The 22,207-nt window shown below is 34.7% G+C and overlaps 1 protein-coding gene across 1 annotated transcript in view; it reads left to right on the top strand.

The window, feature by feature from the left end:
• Positions 1-9,939, top strand: part of TEK (TEK receptor tyrosine kinase) — a 143,660-nt gene extending 133,721 nt beyond the window's left edge. The window contains exons 20-23 of the mRNA XM_051961438.1: positions 4,801-4,841; positions 6,642-6,738; positions 7,765-7,864; positions 8,896-9,939. Of these exons, the coding sequence (XP_051817398.1) occupies positions 4,801-4,841; positions 6,642-6,738; positions 7,765-7,864; positions 8,896-8,970 (313 nt within the window). The 3' untranslated portion in view covers positions 8,971-9,939. The remainder of the gene's footprint in view (positions 1-4,800; positions 4,842-6,641; positions 6,739-7,764; positions 7,865-8,895) is intronic.
• Positions 9,940-22,207: the final 12,268 nt, after the last annotated feature.

Here is a 22,207-nt window from a genome sequence, read left to right as displayed (position 1 = left end):
CAGAGCCAGTGCATCTTTGTTCAAAAATCAAGAAGTTAATTGTATAAAGAGCTAAAATTAGAAGTTCTCTAGGGTTACCTGTGGCTCCTCCTTTCTTTTGTTTTTGGAGGAGCATCTTGATGTCTCTTTTTCTCCTCTCTACTATATCCTGTCCCTGAGGATTAAAAACTATGCCAGTGATGTGTAAAATCTTATACTGTGCACAACGTTTAGAAGTATATGCAGGTCCATTATCTGTTTTTATTGCTTGGTACACCCATGATTGCAAAAGTTTGTATAAGGAAGTCAGTGACTACTCGAACTGTCTCTTTTGCTGCTATTGCAAAAGTAAATCCTGAAAAGATGTCTGCTATAACATAGATAAAAGACAGATGACCAGAAGATTTATAATGGGTCACATCCATTTTCCAGATTTCTTTGAGTCTCAAACCATGAGGGTTCTTCCCTGGAGAGAGCATAGGAGTGTGGAAAGGAAGGCAAGCTGTACAGACTTTTACTATGCTCCTAGCTTCCTCTTTTGTTATCCCAAATTGTAAATGTAGAGCTCAAGCAGCCAAGATTGAGATTCTTGGGTTGCCTGAAATAAAGGAGTATTGGCTAACATGGTTAGAAGGCGATCTGCCTTTGAATTTCCATAAATCAGATATTATATTTACGTCTCCTGGATAATAAAAAGAGCTAGCATTGATTGCACACAATTTCTTCTGCTGAGTGAAATGAAAGGAAATTTTGACTACTATATAGTTGTCATCAGAGTATACAGCACAAATGTTATGTTTGGATGCATCTGTAAAGATAGTTGGTCCTTTAAGAGGAACCTTAGAAACTTTTTCTTCAAAGATCCACTGCCAATTATGTAATAGCCGGGTTATCTTTAATGGAGCCCCTTGTGTAAAATTTGTAGGTGTGACCAATAAAATTTGCTACTCTGGGATAGTTTCACAGCATACATTAATTTGTGTATATCTTGTCAGATCTTATCCCAGATAATTGTACCATTTGCTTAATGGCTTTTAATAAGATTCTAGCCACAAGCACTGGGTAAGGAGTAAGACTTTGTTCTGGTTGTGCTGGGAGATTCACCCACTCTATTATACTGTGTCCTTGATGAAGGACTTGCTGTAGGTGCCTTTTTAGTAGCAAAATATGATTATTTCTAAGGGTTTTTAAGTAACTCTTTCAACCACATTGGATAAAGCCAGTTCAACCTTTCTCAAAGCTTCTTGAGCTTCTTTTGTAAGATGGCGTGGTGAGTTAAAGCAGTGTCTCCCCTTAAAATGCCATATAATGGTTGTAATTGATAGGTAGTTAAGTATAAGACTAGATATATCCATTGGATATCACCTATCAGCTTCTGAAAGTCATTTAAGGTGTTCAACCTCTCTTTTCTTAAAGAAAGCTTTTGTACTATAAGCACCTTAGCATATCCTTCACATCCTAAATATTGAAAAGGAGCAGGTCTTTGAATGTTTTCTGGAACTATATGCAATTTGTAGTTCCTTAGTGTTTCTGTGGTCTTTTGTAGACATGCTTTTAACATTAGCTCCTCAGGTTCACACCCCAAGATATGATCCATGTAGTGTAATAATATAATTATTACATATATTATGTAATGTTATTACATTATATAACTTTTGGAAATGCTTTTCCTACTGTAGTAAAAGTAGCAGCAATATACATTTGACACATAGTAGGGCCATTTTTCATTCCCTGTGGCAAAACTGTCCATTCATATCTTTTATAAGGCTCAGCTGAATTAATACTGGAGACAAATCTTTTCATATCCTACTTATCTAGAGGGATAGAATAGAAACAATCCTTAATGTCTGTAACCAAAGAAGCCATTCTCTAGGCAACTGAGTAGGAGATGGAAGTTCAGGCTGAAGAGTTCCCATGGTTTCCATTTGTTCATTTACTTTTCTTAAATCAATCAACATCCTCCATTTTTCAGATTTCTTTTTTACAACAAATATAGGGGAATTCCAAGGACTTAGAGAAGGTTGTAAGTGTCCTTGGTCAAGTTGCTCCTGTACTATATCTAATAAGGCTTGCATTTTATCACTTGCTTAGGGCCACTGTTCTACCCACACTGGTGTATTAGTTTTCCATTGACTGGGAACAGGTGAGAATGCAGACAGGCCTTCAACAGTATCCCTGCCTAAAAAGCCAAAGTACTCAATTGTAATTCTAACTGTTATAAGGTGTCTCTTCCCCATAGATTGATGGGGAATTTTTCTACTACAAAAGGAATAAAAACTCCTGTTTCACCTTCAAATATCCATCTCAAAGGGGTAGCACTAACTTCAGCTGCTATTGATCTTCCTATGCCAGACATGTAGATGTTTGCCTTAATCTTTGGCCAATGACTGGGTCAATTGACACCTCTGATGACTGTACGATCTGCACCTGTGTCTACCAACTCTTCCAATGGTATGCCATTTATGTAAATAGTAAGCACTGGACAGTCAGCTGTAACAGCTGCAGTCTAGAATATTCCTGGATTCTGTTGCTGAGAGTAAAAATCTGGGCAAATATCACCAAACTGCCTATTAAGATTATGTATCAGTAAACCTGATGTTACTACTTCTCCTGGGTGATGTCACACATTGTCTACCTGTATTAGTGACTGGGATATTAGCTATACACCAATTTCCCCACATCAGTGTATGGATGTGCCACAGGGGGTGGACAAAACTGCTACATGGATGATGCTGATGGTGTCATTGCCCTTCTCCACCTCCTCCTCACTCCACCCACAAGGGCGAAATTGAGAGAGGACAATCAAGAGATGGGGAATGCTCTAATGGGGCCTGCTCGAGTATAACTGAGCTGTGAAAGTGAGATGCACCACACCCCTTAAGTTCATCAGCGCTGTTCTTGTCCAATTCTCCATGCTTTTCAGCTGCTTTGTTAGAACTTGTGGGATTCTTTAACACCAGTTGTATTATATTGTACATAAGGAATGTTTCTTCCATGAATTGAATCGGAACTCATAGCTTCATAATGTTCAATTAATTGCTCTCTCACTAGTTCCCACATATCTGGCTCTTATTTTTCTTCCTTAGATAGTCAAGGAGATATGTACTCTAATATCTTTAAGAGTCCAGTGATCTGCTTCCAAGTTACCAACAAACCTTGTTTCTTTATTCATCTAACTTTGCATTCTTCATATTTCCCTTGGGGTGGGGGAGACTCTTTTCTTAGTATTTGTCCCATTTCAGCTAAAAAATGAAAGTGACTAGTTTAGCCCTTACCAAAGTTTCCTGCTTGTCTGTTTTTATACTCACCCTATTTCTGGGTCATGGGGACTTCTCCACTGAACTCAGCTGAATGCATTAGTCGAGCTGATTTGTGCCTTGCTTTGCAAGGCCCTGCATTTTTTATTAAAATTGAGCTAATTTGTATAGGATCTTACCTAGAGCCCCACGTTTGGGGACCAAAATGTAAAGTCCAGAATAGCTTTTTGGAGTTCCTTCAGGCAGGCCTTGGTCTCAGCAGGATAAACACCATGAAAAAGGTCAGGAATATAGTCCAGAAGCTTTATTCTGGCCCAGTCTTGATCTTAGTGGAGGAATGCAGGAGAGCCAACAGAATGGTCAAAGATAGAATTCCAGTCCTTCTTAGTCCTTATATATCTTATTGTAATGACATCATTACAGCACAGTATGTATGTCTGAACTAGAGAATCATTACATCACCATGCTAACTACTAAGTATATGTATACTATAAGTACCTTGCTGACCTAGATTCAAGTATACCTTTTCAGAGTTCTGGCTTTCTACACTCGCCTTATTTTGTTTTCATGTCCAACATAATCTTTGAATCTATAATATTCATAAATAACTTCAGCTATTATGAGTTTTATCCTCTTGTCACTGGTCTAAAGGACTCTGTCACTTTTGCACTGAGGCAACTAACTGACATTATGGTTATAATACCAAATTTGAAATGAGGAAGACCTGAGTTCAAATCTTGCCTCAGATACCTACCATCTGTATAACTCAAGAAGTCAAGAAGTTATCTTTGGTGGTTTCATTATCTATAATATATGGATAGTCATAGTAGTCATCTTCCCAAGATTCTTGTGAAGATCTGTCTCTATTAACATGAGCTATTATTTTCCTGTTACCTGTTCTTTTCTTTTATATCAATTATCTATGCATCACATTAGTTCCTTTAGATAGCTTCCCATTTTCTTATCTTCTGAACTTTTTATTTTTGTGCCTTCAAAAATAAAATTTTGAACTTTCTATCCCTCTTGAACCAAATTTCTCCAAAGAGTTTTATGCTATGGGCTTTATCTTTCAAAATCTGGGTTATAATTAGAATCTTCCAAAATCTAAGTTATACTCTGGCATTCTTTGCCTTTTAATGGTTTCTCCTAAACAATTTCCTCACATTATTAACATACAATTCTAGTCTGCAACCTCTTTTTATCTATTGAATAAGATATACTGTTTTAGTGATTCCAGTAATGAGTTCTATCCCATCAAATCGGTCAAGGCTGAACTGTGTTAAGATCTCTATTTATTTTGTTTATAACACCTGCTTGACAAATGTTCTTTCACCCTTCTTATGCAACAGATGGTGTGCTAAATACTTTACAAGAGAAGGGAGAGTAATCTCTTCAGAAATGAATGATATAAAAATATCAGTAAATTTTTAAGATTGGATCAACCAATTATTAACATAGAACTTCCAGTCTCATTAAAAAAGAAATCTTGCATTTTTAAGGATATGGTATATGGCTTCCTTTCATTTGCTAATTAGTTGAAGCCTTTGACTTCTCCTTTCTACAGGTGGTCCTATGGTGTATTAATATGGGAAATTGTTAGTTTGGGTGAGTACCTTCATGTATAATATATAAATGGAGATAGATATATTGCATGACATACTAAATCTTAGAAATGTGCCCTTATGTCTTTTATTCTTCATAATGATTTAATCATAATTTAATTAAAGTTCTTTTAAAAATTCCCATATTTGCAAGTTTGATTTTTTGAAAATTATTTCCAATGCCCATCTGAGACAATCAATATCTATATAAGAGTAACTTTCATCTTCACTATCATCACTATCATCACATATGTTTATGTTTCATGTGGAAAGTTTATAAGAAACAGAAGAGTTAGTCAACAATTTCAGAATGAACACAACATATACTTTAAGGTAGAACAAGAAAATTCTTATTTTATAAAATTAACATAAGCTATGTAGAAATTGAATTTTTAAAAGCAGTATAATGCTGTTCATGAGAAAAAAAATCCAATATAGTTTTAGAAAAAAACTTATCAGACCATTTGGTAAAGGAGAACAATCTGAAAAGGAGGCTTAACTCCTTTCCATCTGGGCTCTGGAAAGTTTACATTATGTAGGATTTAGACAAGGGAACCTACATATAAATCACTGTACCCAGTTAAGTAATTTTGCTGAGAGGTCAACTTGAAAGCAATGTAGATTGAGATGGATATGAATTGAATAAAACCAAAACATAAGCTTAGATGGATCCCAAATAAGACTTGGATATAGGTAACAAATAAGAATGTTTTGAATATATTTCAAACCTGGGGGAACCTAAAATTTCTTGCCATTTCTAGTATTTCTGTATAGTTCCTGAGATCAGGGTGGCATTCAGAGTTCAGAGAAACCTTTATTTACATAGAGTAGGTTCAAACAATATTAACAAATGATAATACACAATCGTATCACAAATTTAGAGTTGGAAAGGACGATGAAGCCATCTAGTCCAATCTTCTCATTTTACAGAAGAAAAAATGGAGGTTCAGAATGAAAATCTATATATTAAGGGTCACACAAATAGTAAGTAGCAGAACTAGGTTTCAAACTCGGTCCCCTGATTCCAAATCTAATTCAACTCTACACACTGAATAATTCTTTAAATGGCCTAGGAAAACTAGCCATACAAAGGAACACTTTGATAAAGGCTATATTGACTGTTTATCAGCACTTAATAAATCCTTCTGCTTCCTTTCCTCTCTCATTTCTAATCTGTATTGTAATATCAGATCATTATATAATGAATTTCCTTAAACCTCCAGTATTGCTTTACTCAACCAAAAGGTGACAACTAACTTTTGTAGCTCAGATTCTTTTTTTTTTTTTTTTATAGCTTTTTATTTACACATTATATGCATGGGTAATTTTACAGCATTGACAATTGTCAAACCTTTTGTTCTAGTTTTTCCCTCTTTCCTCCCCATCTCCTCCCCCACATGGCAGGTTGACCAATACATATTAAATATTAAAGTATAAATCAAATACAATATTAGTATACATGTCCAAACAGTTATTTTGCTGTACAAAAAGAATCAGACTTTGAAATAGTGTACAATTAACCTGTAAAGAAAATAAAAAATGCAAGCAGACAAGGGTAGAGGGATTGGGAATTCTATGTAGTGGTTCATAGTCATCTCCCAGAATTCTTTCACTGGGTGTAGTTGGTTCAATTCATTACTGCTCTATTGGAGCTGATTTGGTTCATCTCATTGTTGAAGAGGGCCACGTCCATAAGAATTGATCGTCATATAGTATTGTTGTTGAAGTGTATAATGATCTCCTAGTCCTGTGTAGCTCTTATTCTTGACTGCACTTGACAAAAGATCCATTTCCTGTCTTTTAGGTGGCACCCCATACTGTGGGATGACATGTGCAGAACTCTACGAGAAGCTCCCACAGGGCTACAGATTGGAAAAACCTCTCAATTGTGATGATGAGGTGTAAGTCAGCTCACTAATCTAACTAACATTGCCTAAGGTTCCAGGTCTACTGTGTCACAATATTGCTAAAGAATAAAAGTCATTGTTTAAAGGCAAAGTGGGTCCAAAACCAAAGGATTTTTTTCTGGGTCCAGAACCAAAGGAAATTTCAAAAAATGTACTAAGTACTAAAATCTGTGCTTATATACAACAAATCTATGCTTGTTCACATCAGTGGAACATATTATCTAAAAAGAATAGAAAGTGACAGAAGACAATTCTAGACATTTAAGAAGGATAATAGTGATCACTTAAAGTGAAAATTAGAATGGCACAGATAGTTGAGAGCAAGAGGGTTGGTCATGGAATCTTGAAACTTATTATACAAGGAAATCTATATCTCTGAGGTATTACTTTAAAGAAACTGCACTTTTTTTCTCTTTAGGCAACCTTCTTTTCCCATTGAAATTCTTCATTGCTTCCATTGTACTATAGGACTGGCTAGTCCTAATTTAATTTCCAACCATCATAAACCTAATTTTTCCCTTTTGTGAAAAAGCTTTTACTTAAGGAATATTCCCATACCCAGTCCTGTTTCTATGTAAAATTGATGAAATAATAGATTAAGAGTAAATCATATAGAAATCTTTGCCTTCCCCAAATACCACCATATTGAACTGCCAGTATCTGAAATATCAGCATTAGAGATTAATTTCTTTGATTTTTGAAGACTTTTCAATCATTGAAAGGATATCAGTTCAAATACTTAATGAACATTGGGCCACAATTGGTTATTAACATTGGGAGATAGGTAGAGAAGAATTTGTGGCATGTAAACTTAGAACAGTGACTTTGAAAAAATGAGATATAGACTAAGTAGAATAGGGGAAGTGGGAAAATGGAAGTAGGCATCAGAAAAACTTCAACCACTCTACAATTTGCCAATTCAGTTGAGAGATCATATTTACTGTCCCCTTGCTTCTGATGTCACTTCCAGCTATTAACAGAATTGATTGTCCTTAATATTTCACATTTTCATATTCAAAGGTACGACTTAATGAGACAGTGTTGGCGTGAGAAACCTTATGAGAGGCCATCATTTGCTCAGATTCTTGTGTCCTTAAACAGGATGCTAGAAGAACGAAAGGTAAGGATCAAAGCATTCCTAGCTTGCCCTTTTTAAATATTTAATATTTTTATTTTCCCCAGTTACACATAAAACATTTTACAAAAAACAAAAAAACTTTGAGTTCCAGATTCTCTCCCTTTCTCTTTGTGAAGTTGTGCAAAATATTTTCATAAAAGTCATATTGTGAAAGAAAACATAAATCTCCTTCCCCACCAAAAAAAAAAAAAACCCTCAAGAAAAATAAAGTAAATAAAAAAGACTATGCTTCAACTTGTGTTCAGACCCAATCAGTTCTTTTTCTGGGTATGCATATCATTCCTCATCATAAGTTTGTCAGAGTAGTTGTGGATCATTTTATAGTTGAGAATAGCGAAATCATCCACAGTTGATCATCCCACAACATTGCTATTACTTTATACACAGTACATTTCACTTTGCTTGAGTTCATGGAGGACTTTGCAGGTTAATCTGAGAACAAGAAGCTCATCATTTTTCATATAACAATAACATTCCATCATAATCACATACCATAAGAAAAAAGGTTGCCTTATATGGTATCTTTCCTGAAGGAGTTTGTAACTTTGTGAGAGTTGATCAAACATGATAATTTATGAAAAAATGTTTTGCAAATCATAAAATGCTCTATAAACTTCCATATTGTTATCTTTATAATAATTCATTTATGCAAGAAGTATAACAAAGTCTTTGTTCCTAGGACTTTGTTGTTTGGTTGTTTCAGTTGTATCCAATTCTTCATAATCCCATTTTAATGTTTTCTTGTCAAAGATACTAGAGTAGTTTGCCAATTTCATTTTCCAGCTCACTTTACACATGAAGAAATTGAGGCAGAGAGTGTTAAGTGACTTGCCCAGGGTCACACAGCCAGGAAGAGTTAAGTGTCTGGGATCAAATTTGAACTCAGGTCCTCCTGACTTCAGGGCTGGTGCTTTATCCACTACACCGACTAGTTGCCCCAAGTGACTATTTTCTAACAAAAGAATGCAGTTACAAATATAACCTATGAATGTGAACTGTTCTTATTCTTCCAGACTTATGTGAATACCACTCTTTATGAGAAGTTTACCTATGCAGGCATAGACTGCTCCGCTGAAGAGGCTGCCTAAGAGAGACCATCTTCTTTGATCACCCCTCAGGAAAGCCAGATTTTCCAGCATGCAATGTGATATAGAATGTAGAAATGTTGTACATCTGTATGTATGAAACACTTTCATTACAGATACCTATGTGTATATCTTACAGTAGGCTTTGACTATAGGACTGTATATACTGTTTTGAGTAAGATTGTGTTAGGACTAAGAATTCTTGTTATACATTTTCATATACTATAATATATTACTTTAGAAAAGGGGCCTTTTCTGGGAAGGTCCATGGAAACACATTTATTGTCATGCATTTTTATTACTGTCCTACATTTGTTTTTATGTTTTCTCTAAGATTATCTTGATAACAAAACAAGTATTTTATAGCAATAAGCTAAAATTTTGCTATAAACTTAATGCAATGATAAATCAGGTAAGAAATATCTGGTATTTTAAATCTATTAAGCCAGCAAGCAACACTGAGTAGAGGAAGAGGTCAATAATTGATCACAGTTTATGAATTGCTTTCTCTCCAAAGGGAAACATCATCTTTTGACATCATTCATGTTCATATGACACTTTAATCATGTGTCTCTGAACACAGGATCCATTCAGAAAAGCAGCTTTCAATAGCTGACTCAAATTCATTTTGTGTGTGGAGTGGCTAGACCAAAGTATCTTTAGAACTACTGAAAAATTCTAAAAATATTTTGCATTTCCCAATTCATGTTTAGTTAACAACTTTTTTTCCCCTAGGGAAATTGATGCACATAAGCAGTGCTTAGTTTTAAGAAATAGAAAACACAATTATTTTAGAATGCCACATGGTATTTATCAATCAGAATGAACTTCCATAAATGTATTACACATTGTAAAAATAAGTTTTGATATAATTTTAAGTTTTTCCTTTTTGTACTATGTGCTTACATTGCACTGAATGAAGTCATTTAATAAGGGAATAAATTTTTTTTTACCTATCCTTTTTAAGTAAAATCCTGTGTGTTGCTATGTACCCTTTTTATACTTTAAATATCTCCTATAGGTTTTCTTTCTTCAGGAGAGGGGAAGACCTGGGTCCAAGACTGGCTGTTGCATCTTTGCATTATCCCTTGTATGACACTGTCTATTAGTTAGGCAGAGGTAGTGGCAAACACCCTGTTACTGAGATCATCTTAAAGTGAGGCTGGTAGATCGCTTGAGCTCAGGAGTTCTGAGATACAGTAAAACTAACAATATAACAAGATAACTAAAGATAACAAGATGTTTCAAGCATATTGAGCCTTCAAAATCTAGAGAACACCAGGTTTCCTAAGGATGGGTGAATTGGCACAGTTTTGAAACAGAGCAAGTCAAAGCTTCCTTGTTTAGTATTGAGCCTATGAGTGACACCTGCTCTTCTTTAAAAAAAAAAAAAAGTGTAAGGGCAAAGTGAGGTGGTTGGTAAGAGGTCTCTTACAACTAGAGGAGACTGAAACTGGTGGAGTCATTAAATCTGAGAGTTCCAAGCAGAACCAAAGTAGATTAGCGTGTTTATGCAAAGCTTGATGTCACTGTGGTAAGCTGATGAGAGTGGAGGGCCAAAGAGTTGCATAAATAGAAGGATACCCTAGTCTGTATCTGAAAAAAAAAAATAAGAGCAGATCAAAATGTCCCTGCTATCTGGGTATATCACTACACTTCTAATCAATGAGTTAGGAAATGAATGAAAATTAATAAAACATCCAATATACATGTAGTTTTTCAAACAAAAATTATCATGATTAGAAAAGAACTTCCAGAAGTTTTTTAATTTAATCAATTCCCTTGTATCACATCACATCCTAACTGAGGGAGGCTCAATGGGGTAGAGAAAAATAGGGTAGGAGGAGACAGGGAAGGCAATACTCAAGATGAGTTTCAACTTAGATAAGAATATCTATTGAAATAGAACAGTTTGAAGAGATGTTATAAATGAAATAGTGGTTCAACTTGATGGTGACCCTCCAAGCATTAATAAGTATGTAGAATGTATTACAGAAAACTCCTAACTTATCATTTACTTAAATATCCAACTTTCCACTTTGGAAAACATGAAACAACATATTGCACTATTGTAGTAATACAATAACAAAATAATTTTAAAATAATTTAAAATGACAAAAGTAGTTTTGTTAAAGGTATGTCTGGTTGCCTGAAGACAATATATAATTAAAACCAGACTCCTGGCATTCCAGAGGACCCTGGAAAATGAAACAGAATACAGAATGCCATTTTGCCTTTTGGCTGAAATGATAAGCAGATGCTAACCAAAGATCTATGCTTACTTGGTTAGCAGTTTATAATTACTAAAATCAAGCGAATAATCCAAAAAGCTATACATATACATACAAAAAGCCATACATATTACCAATATATCATCATTCCAGCAATGAGACTCTTCCTACTTTTATTTTTGTTGATATTAAAATTAGCTGAATCTTTTATTTAACATAAATGGAGAAACATATTGCTCAGAAGTATTCCGGGTAGCTAGTTGCAAAAAAATTTAAATTTTAAAATACAAATTTTTAAAAAAGTTTTTAAATTGGAGGAACAATGGCAATCATTAATTTATATAGATGGATTAATTAGATTTTGTCCTATCATGAGAGGTTGATGATGTGATGTTTAAAAAGTTGGAGAGATAATAGCTTCTGGGTAATTAATCATTTTATAAATAATGCTAACATGTTATTAATAAAAGATCAGTGGCACACTTGAATATAAAAAAACCCTCAGGACAATGGGTTCACAATTTATATGCCACTGGCAGAATGAGTGTTCCTGAGGCAATCAATTTGAGAATTAATAAGAAATTGTAATTACAATGGGTAGTAGACTCATTCTAATGAAGGTCGTGATCAAAGATACTTATGAGTAGAATCTACCCATTCAACTAAACTTAGAATTTCTTTTACTGTCTTTGACTGAAAAATAGCTAACCAAAGAAAATGTATATTGGAAAAACAGGTTTTATATATAGGACTGCTTGCCATCTTGGGGGGGCGGGGTGGAGGGAGGGAGGGGGAAAAAACGAAACATAAGCGAGTGCAAGGGATAATGTTGTAAAAAATTACCCTGGCATGGATTCTGTCAATATAAAGTTATTATTAACTAAAATAAAATTTAAATTAAAAAAAAAAAGAAAAACAGGTTTTAATTTCATATACAAATTTGGAATGCTTGCCTTAGTACATAAAGTTGAGTAGTTTTCTCTTTTTTTTTACATACTGTCATTCTCCTCCCTCTTTTTCTAATCTAAATGTTGGTAAATTTGCTGAATACTTCCATGAATTGCCCTTTAGTGACACAACTCTTTATTTTAGCAACAACAATAAAAAGTTCAATAAATAAAAGGTAAATTAAAAAATTAGCTTTAAGAAATGACAATAGGTCATTTCTATAGGTACACTTTATAGGTACACAAAAGGTTCTTAACTTTATTTCCACTAAAATTATTTATAGTTAACCAGCTTATATAGCTCGATACTGTAAAACGCAAATGTAAAGAAATACAATTTAAAAAAATTTTTTAAATCTCTCTTTTTTATTTTATAATAACTTTGTATTGACAGAATCCATGCCACGGTAATTTTTTTTACAACATTATCCCTTGTACTCGCTTCTGTTTCGATTTTTCCCCTCGTTCCCTCCACCGCCACCCCTAGAGGGCAAGCAGTCCTATATATGTTAGATATGTTGCAGTATATCCTAGATACAATATATGTTTGCAGAACTGAACAGTTCTCTTGTTGCACAGGGAGAATTGGAGTCAGAAGGTAAAAATAACCCGGGAAGAAAAACAAAAATGCAAATAGTTCACATTCGTTTCCCAGTGTTCTTTCTTTGGGTGTAGCTGCTTCTGTCCATCATTTATCAATTGAAACTGAGTTAGGTCTCTTTGTCAAAGAAATCCACTTCCATCAGAATATATCCTCATACAATATCGTTGTCGAAGTGTATAATGATCTCCTGGTTTTGCTCATTTCACTTAGCATCAGTTCATGCAAGTCTCTTCAAGCCTCTCTGTATTTATCCTGCTGGTCATTTCTTACAGAACAATAATATTCCATAACATTCATATACCACAATTTACCCAATTGATTTACACCATTCTCCAATTGATGGGCATCCATTCATTTTCCAGTTTCTAGCCACTACAAACAGGGCTGCCACAAACATTTTGGCACATCCAGGTCCCTTTCCCTTCTTTAGTATTTCTTTGGGATATAAGCCCAATAGAAACACTGCTGGATCAAAGGGTATGCACAGTTTGATAACTCTTTGGGCATAATTCCAGATTGCTCTCCAGAATGGTTGGATTCATTCACAACTCCACCAACAATGCATCAGTGTCCCAGTTTTCCCGCAACCCCTCCAACATTCATCATTATTTTTTCCTGTCATCTTAGCCAATCTGACAGGTGTGTAGTGGTATCTCAGAGTTGTCTTAATTTGCATTTCTCTGATCAATAATGATTTGAAACACTTTCTTTTTTTTTTTTTCTTTTTTTTCCCTTTTATTTATTTATTTATTTTTAAAAAAATTTTTATTTAATAATTACTTTATATTGACACTCGTTTCTGTTCCGATTTTTTTTCCCTCCCTCCCTCCACCCCCTCCCCTAGATGGCAAGCAGTCCTTTATATGTTGGATTTGTTGCAGTATATCCTAGATACAATATATGTTTGCAGAACCGAATAGTTCTCTTGTTGCATAGGGAGAATTGGATTCAGAAGGTATAAATAACCCGGGAAGAAAAACAAAAATGCAGATAGTTCACATTCGTTTCCCAGTGTTCTTTCTTTGGGTGTAGCTGCTTTTGTCCATTGTTTATCAATTGAAACTCAGGTTTCTTTGTCAAAGAAATCCACTTCCATCAAAATATGTCCTCATACAATATTGTTGTCAAAGTGTATAATGATCTCCTGGTTCTGCTCATTTCACTTAGCATCAGTTCATGTAAGTCTCTCCAGTCCTCTCTGTATTCATCCTGCTGGTCATTTCTTACAGAACAATAATATTCCATAACATTCATATACCACAATTTACCCAGCCATTCTCCAATTGATGGGCATCCATTCATTTTCCAGTTTCTAGCCACTACAAACAGGGCTGCTACAAACATTTTGGCACATACAGGTCCCTTTCCCTTCTTTAGTATTTCTTTGGGATATAAGCCCAATAGAAACACTGCTGGATCAAAAGGTATGCACAATTTGATAATTTTTTGGGCATAATTCCAGATTGCTCTCCAGAATGGTTGGATTCGTTCACAGCTCCACCAACAATGCATTAGTGTCCCAGTTTTCCCGCATCCCCATCCAACATTCATCATTATTTTTTCCTGTCATCTTAGCCAATCTGACAGGTGTGTAGTGGTATCTCAGAGTTGTCTTAATTTGCATTTCTCTGATCAATAATGATTTGAAATACTTTCATATGAATGGTAATAGTTTCAATTTCATCATCTGAAAATTGTCTGTTCATATCCTTTGACCATTTATCAATTGGAGAATGGCTTGATTTCTTATAAATTTGAGTCAGTTCTCTATATATTTTGGAAATGAGGCCTTTATTGGAACCTTTAACTGTGAAGATGTTTTCCCAGTTTGTTTTGCATTAGTTTTGTTTGTACAAAGGCTTTTTAATTTGATATAATCAAAATTTTCTATTTTGTGATCAGTAATGGTCAGTTATGGAGATTCAGGAGACTCATCTAACTGTGAGGTAAGTGATTTTTATGGTGATCATTTCTTTTTTTTTTAAGTATTATATAAGTATTATCATCATCATCATCTTATTATTATTATTGGAAATTTGAGGAAAATGCATTTTTAAAGTAAGGATAATATTGTAACACAAAACAATTATCTTCTTAACCATCCATATATATGTTTAGATTTTCATAAGCAATTTCTTTTTTTTTATTATAACTTTTTAATGACAGTACATATGCATGAGTAATTTTTTTTTTTACAACATTATCCCTTGCATTCACTTCTGTTAAGATTTTTCCCTTTTCTCCCTCCCCTAGATGTCAGGCAGTCTTATACATGTTACATATGTTATAGTATATCCTAGAAGCAATGTATGTGTGCAGGAAGAATTGGATTCAGAAGGTAAAAATAACCTAGAAAGAAAAACAAAAATGCAAACGGTTTACACCCATTTCCCAGTGTTCATTCTTTGGTGTAGCTGATTCTGTCCATCATTGATCAATTGAAACTGAATTAGATCTTCTCTTTGTTGAAGATACCCACTTCCATCAGAATACATCCTCATACAGTATTGTTGAAGTTTTCACTCAACATCAGTTCATGTAAGTCTTTCCAGTCCTTTCTGTATTCATCCTGTTGGTCATTTCTTACAGAACAATAATATTCCATAACATTCATACACTACAATTTACCCAACCATTCACCAATTGATGGGTATCCATCCATTTTCCAGTTTCTAACCACTACAAAAAGGGCTGCCACAAACATTTTGGCACATACAGGTCCCTTTCCCTTCTTTAGTATCTTTTTGGGATATAAGCCCAATACTAACACTGCTGGATCAAAGGGTATGCACAGTTTGATAACTTTTGGGGCATAAATCCAAATTGCTCTCTAGAATGGTTGGATTCATTCACAACTACCCCAACAATGCATCAGTGTCTCAGTTTTCTTGCATCCCCTCCAACATTCATCATCATTTTTTCCTGTCATTTTAGCCAATCTGACAGATGTGTAGTGGTATCTCAAAGTTGTCTTAATTTGCATTTCTCTGATCAAATGATTTGGAACATTTTTTTCATATGAGTGGAAATAGTTTCAATTTCATCATCTGAAAGTTGTCTGTTCATATCCTTTGACCATTTATCAATTGGAGAATGGCTTGATTTCTTATAAATTAGAGTCAATTCTCTCTATATTTTGGAAATGAGGCCTTTATCAGAACCTTTGACTGTAAAAATGTTTTCCCAGTTTATTGCTTCCTTCTTAATCTTCTTTGCATTAATTTTGTTTGTACAAAGGCTTTTTAATTTGATGTAATCAAAATTTTCTATTTTGTGATTAATAATGACCTCTAGTTCTTCTTTGGTCACAAATTCCTTCCTCCTCCACAAGTCTGAGAGTATGTTCCTCTAATTTGTTTATGATTTCATTCTTTATGACTAAATCATATACCCATTTTGATCTTATCTTGATGTACGGTGTTAAGTGTGGGTCCATGTGTAATTTCTGCCACACTAATTTCCATTTAGAGACTTTAGAGACTGCTGTTTTATAATATAGTTTTACATCAGGTATAGCTAGGCCACCTTCATTTGATTTTTTTTTTCATTAATTCCCTTGAAATTCTCTACCTTTTGTTCTTCCATATGAATTTTGTTGTTATTTTTTCTAGGTCATTAAAATAGTTTCTTGGCAGTCTGATTGGTATAGCATTAAAGAAATAGATTAGTTTAGGGAGTATTGTCATCTTTATTATATTATATATATATATGTTATATTTATTATATTCGCTTGGCCTATCCAAGAGCAATTGATATTTTTCCAATTATTTAAATCTGATTTTATTTGTATGGGAAGTGTTTTGTAATTTTGCTCATTTAATTCCTGACTTTCCTTTGGTAGATAGTCAAATATTTTATGCTATCGACAGTTATTTTGAATGGAATTTCTCTTTGTATCTCTTGCTGTTGGATTTTGTTGGTGATATGTAAAAATGCTGAGGAGTCATGTGGATTTATTTTGTGTCCTGGAACTTTGCTAAACGTGTGAATTATTTCTAGTAGCTTTTTAGTAGAATCTCTGGGGTTCTCTAAGTATACCATCATATCATCTGCAGAGAGTGATAATTTGGTTTCCTCATTACCTACTCTAATTCCTTTAATCTCTTGCTCTACTCTTATTGCCGAGGCTAGCATTTCTAATACAATATTGAATAATAATGGTGACAGTGGGCAACTTTGTTTCACTCCTGACCTTACTGGGAAAGATTCAAGTTTATCCCCATTACATATGATGCTTACTGACTGTTTAAAGTATATGCTCCTGACTATTTTAAGGAAAAGTCCATTTATCCCTATACTCTCAAGTGTTTTTGTTAGGAATGGATGCTGGACTTTATTAAATGCTTTTTCTGCATCTGTTGAGATGATCATATGGTTTTTATTAATTTGGTTATTGATATAGTCAATTATGCTAATAGTTTTCCTAATATTGAACCAGCCCTGCATTCCTGGTATAAATCCTACTTGGTCAGGATTTTATTTGCTATACTATCCCACTATTATTCAGCCCTGCATTCCTGGTATAAATCCTACTTGGTCAGAGTGTATTATCCTGGGGATGATTTTCTGTAATCTTTTTGCTAATATTTTATTTAAGATTTTAACATTCAGTAGGGAGATTGGTCTGTAATTTTCTTTCTCTGTTTTCAACCTACCTGGTTTAGGTATCAGTACCATGTCTGTGTCATAAAAGGAGTTTGGTAGGACTCCTTCAATCCCTATTTTTTCAAATAGTTTATATAGCATTGGAGTTAATTGTTCTTTAAATGTTTGGTAGAATTCACATGTAAATCCATCTGGTCCTGGGGATTTTTTCTTAGGGAGTTGATTAGTAGCTTGTTCTATTTCTCCAAGTCACAGATTTTATATGTATAGAACCTGTATTCACATTTTCAAATAATAGCTCTTTTTTCTTTTCCTGAAGGCAATTTTTACTCTGATGCATATTCATTGGCTTTCTGTTCTGACTTGACAACTAATTCATAACGCTGTCATAGACATCTCTCCTGTTTGCTCATCAAAGAGGACTACCTCATAAAAGTCTGGCCCTGCCAAGGCAACTCCCAGAGATGATGAGTTGAAAGCTAGGACAAAAACCTTCCATTGCTTGAGTTTTTAAGTTGATAATTTTGTATGTTCCCAAATATTGTTATAATATTCAGATGGATCTTGACAGAGAAAAAGATTCCCCAGTCCTGTTCTAGAGTGACTTAAGCATGTACTGGTAAAAATTTAATAATTGGGTTCTCCAGAAAAAACAAAAATATGTGTGATGTTCTCTTCTTTTATATAAGATGGTTCGCTCTGGGAGCAGGTTTCTTGGAGAGGTTTCTGGAGGCAGCCTTAGTTTCAGTTCAGAGTAATAATTACCTCAAATGCAGCCAGTTGATAAAATCCAAACATTTTCTCCTTCCAAGTCTCTTTCCTTGGGCCTGGTTAGCTTTCTCAGAGGACTATCTTTCAGGGGAGAAGCAAAGGAGGAGAGCCTGCCATTCATGATGGTGTGAGATGGGATGAATGAATCTGGTTCCACCTCCGAGAGTGGGATTCTTCTGAACTGACTCTGACTGATTCACTGAAGCTCTTTTTATGCTCAGTGTAAAAGGTTGACTCCTCCTCTGAGAGAGCGGGATTGTGGGTTTCTGACTTGTGAATCTCATACTGAATACTGACTTGTGAATCTCTCAAAAGTGTGACCTCCAATGAGTACTTAAATACATTAGTGAGCTAGAGAATTTGTTAAGTACCATGCTAAGTTAGGCAACTGATATCACTTTGTAAGGATTCTAACAAGTATGCACACATATTTTAAAATATATTCTTCATTATTAACATTTTAAATTAGGCAATCAACAAAACTGTAAATCAGGCCTCAATTTATAGCTATTGCTAATTTCTAAGGCATAAATATACTGAACATTAAACAATCAAATCTTTCAAGTGATTTCAGCACACTTCTAGTCATAAAAATACCCCTAGAATAAAGGGAGCACTTAGCCATTTTAGAGTAAAATAGAAAAGACTCAACCTAGTTTCAAAATCAGAAATTATCACATGCAAATGCATTGTTAAAACCTGTAATTTCATATTAAATATTTCGCAAGGAAAAACATTATATCATTTCCCTCCCCCCCCCCCCCCCCTTCTATCCCTTATTTGTATCAGCATATGTTTGGGAGAAATACTGCTCTTTATTGTGTTGTGTTGGATTTGTGGCTTTATTTTTCTCTTAAAACTATAGAGAATTTATTACAGTGGGCATAAATGTATTAAGTAGTTTGCTATGGGTCACTATGTACATGTTTAAATTTTATAGTTGTAACAACCCAAAGTGCTAGTTTTCTTTTTTTACTTCTTTTGTACAGAAGGTATATGTACCTAATCAGCCATTGTTGACAAAGTTTAGTGGTTTTGTCACAAATATTTATGTAGTCTCTCCTATAATGCAAAACTGTAAATCCACTTGTGTATATGTGCATAACACAAAATCAACAGAGAAAGTGAATGTAAAACACCATATTCTTAAAAATGGCACTTTTATTTTTTTAACATGGAAAATCAAAAGAGGGCCATCACTAGGATGTCCATTTTGAATGGAATTGATTAGATGAAGTTTTCTCAATTTAAGACTAAGTTACATGATCCCTATTCCCAAGTTTTGAACCCTGAGTTGCAGGGAGTCACGTGTTTTCTAAAGGTCAGACCCACAGGAAGTTATGTGACTCACAGAAAGCAGACAACATTGGTCAAGGATGGTTACGTCTTTTTAGTCTATCTAATGTGTATGTATCTAAAACTGGAAGCTGATTAGGTTCCAGGGGCACATGGCAGGAGTTGGGATGGCTCCCAGATATATGTCTGGGCCTCTCCCTGCAAGTATTAAAAAATTGCTTTCTCTTTATACCTGAAGATGTCTCTGATTAGTTAATTTGGGAAAGGGGGTCAAACACTCATCCCACACAGTTTACACAGGCTTGGCTCTGGGATCTGTGGCTTCCCAGAAAAATGGCTAGTATCTTGAGTCAAGGCAGGCACCAAATTGGGTTTTCTCTGACCGACCTTGAGATCAGATGATTCTATAAAGAATGGGCCTAGGAGAGATACTCAGATATAAACAGAAAGCACACAAATCTTCAAAGACGAAACCTGGGTAAGAGAGAGCTAGGTAACTTATGCATGTGTAATCAACAGGGGCACTATCTGTTGTGTCCTTGGGCTGTCTTTAAGATTCCTTCCAAGTCTGGTCTGCCGATTCACCAAAAGGGTCGGCTCTGCATGTTACTAGAGACCAGGTTGCGATGAGATTGTACGCTCTGAGAGGGAACAATCCAACTCAAATCTTCAGAGCAAAAAGGAAAAAAAAGTGCACTTGAGAATTTCTGTTGTGTGAGGGGAAAGGATGTTTCTCTTCCATTTTTGTTTGTGTTTGTGTCTTTGTGCAGAATGTCTTTGTCATGTCTCTGGGAGCTAGAATTTGTTAGGAAAAAAAGGAGAAAGTCCTGACTTTTCCTGTAGACTCCAACTCTGGCCAAAGTTGGAGCTGCAGGAAAGTCCATTGATAGTAACAATTGGGGAATTTGGCAATTGGTCATTTCAAAATTCCAAAGCAATTCAATTAAGTTGGGGCCTCCTGGAGAAGGGTAGTGCGGAGAGTGAAGGTAGTCTCTTTCTTTCCCTTCCATGTTCCCTGACTGCAGCAGGGACACATGCAGTCAGAGGGAGAGAAAGAAGCTATGCTCAATCAGTTTGATGAAATTCATTATTTGATATATGATAGCAAAAGCAGTTTTGTATTATTGGGAACTTAAAGCTGTATTTGATTGTAAGTTAAAATATAGGTTATTAAAATAAAGTGCCAGTAGCTTACTTTAGAAGAGGTCACTTTGTATTCTCCTAGTTAGGTGATGTGTTGCTTTCTAGAAGTATATTGAGTAATTTGAAAATTATGAGTTATGCCTTAAAATTTTGTCAGCTCTGCTGGACATATGCATAAGTTTTGTGAAATTTGGTTCAAAGTTATTTAATTGTGAATCTTAAAGTTTAAAATTTTAAAAAGTGATTTAAAGACAAGGGACAAGAAAGATTGATTTGCAAAAGCAATTAATAGTTTAAATGGAGCATCTAGTTAGAAGGGTTATTAGTTTGGGAGCATGTTTTTAAAAAAAAAGGGAGAAGAGTATGTCAGAGAAGGAGCAAGTACATTGGCATTGGGAGGAGATAGAGAGAGATGGGACAGGGAACAGATGGCGTGAGAGAAGGAGGAAGAAAGAGAGAGGAAAATGGCTTGTTGGAAATAGGGAACAAAAAAGGCACAAGCTCCTAGTGAACTTAACATTTGCCAGGGGAAAGGAGATACCCTATGAGGTTAGGAAAGGTCTTTGGCTAGCAGATTGTATCCTGGAGGACTTGGAACCCTAAAAAGATTAGCTGTGAGAAGTGGAGTTGAGAAGCATGGCAGAATCAGAAAAAGTCCACAGGGCAGCCTGTGGAGTGGACCTTGTCAGGTTAGATTGTCAGATGACAATCCAATTTGCCCCTGCCCCCCATTAGGTGTGGTGCAGCTGCTTTTTAACAAACTGCAACTCCTTGCTAATTGAAACATTAATTGCTTATATGGTTTAAAGGAATAGCCTACATTTACATATGTTAATAACTGAATGTTTTATTTTTATTTTTCAAGTATATAGGTGCTTTAAAAGGTTTCTTGGAACTGTAAATTTTCTGAAAGTGATTTATTTCTATTAAGGTGTCCCATCTGCCTTCAGCAAATTATTTAATGTTTATCTGAGTACATAATGGTCTCCTTGTTTAAGTAATATAATTAAAAAAAAAACAAAAACCTAGAGTAGAATTTAAGTTGATAGGGCTATTTCTAAAAAATTTATAGGGATTCCTCAATCGGAGGAAGTTGACTTAACAATTAAAAAAAATTTTAAGAAATTGTTAATTCTGATAAGGCTCCTTTATGTGAAATTAAAATTCTATGTTCTATAAGAGTTTTAATTGATTATCTTATGTCATCTTAAAGTTCTACCCATTATTTAAAAGAGACTCTGAGAATAATAGTTTTTGCCTTTATCCCTTTGAAAATATTTCTGTTATGGACAATATGCAATTTAGAATTTTTCTATGTATTGGGTATTTTAAAAGCAAAATGACTTATGTAATGTTGAATTTAACCATCTACTTAGTAATGAAAAATAAGCAATAAATCTCTTACTGTGATCCTTAAGAACTAGATTCATCTGAAACTTTGATTACTGAGAATTGCTGTTGGAGATAAAAATCTCTTGGGGACTGCAGCTGATATTTTATTTGGAATTTTAAATTCAGGTATAACTGATTGTCAAGCCAGTGATCCATCATCTGAAAGGAATATACCACAAGCTACTCAGAAGAATAGTTACAGGTGAAAGTTAATATTTAGGAATGAATTAGGAAGACAATCTTTGCCTCTG

This window comes from Antechinus flavipes, chromosome 1, assembly GCF_016432865.1.
Source record: "Antechinus flavipes isolate AdamAnt ecotype Samford, QLD, Australia chromosome 1, AdamAnt_v2, whole genome shotgun sequence".
In the NCBI taxonomy this organism is placed as follows: domain Eukaryota; kingdom Metazoa; phylum Chordata; class Mammalia; order Dasyuromorphia; family Dasyuridae; genus Antechinus; species Antechinus flavipes.
Note: the sequence above shows the minus strand (reverse complement) of the source record. Positions and strands in the feature narration are given on the sequence as shown.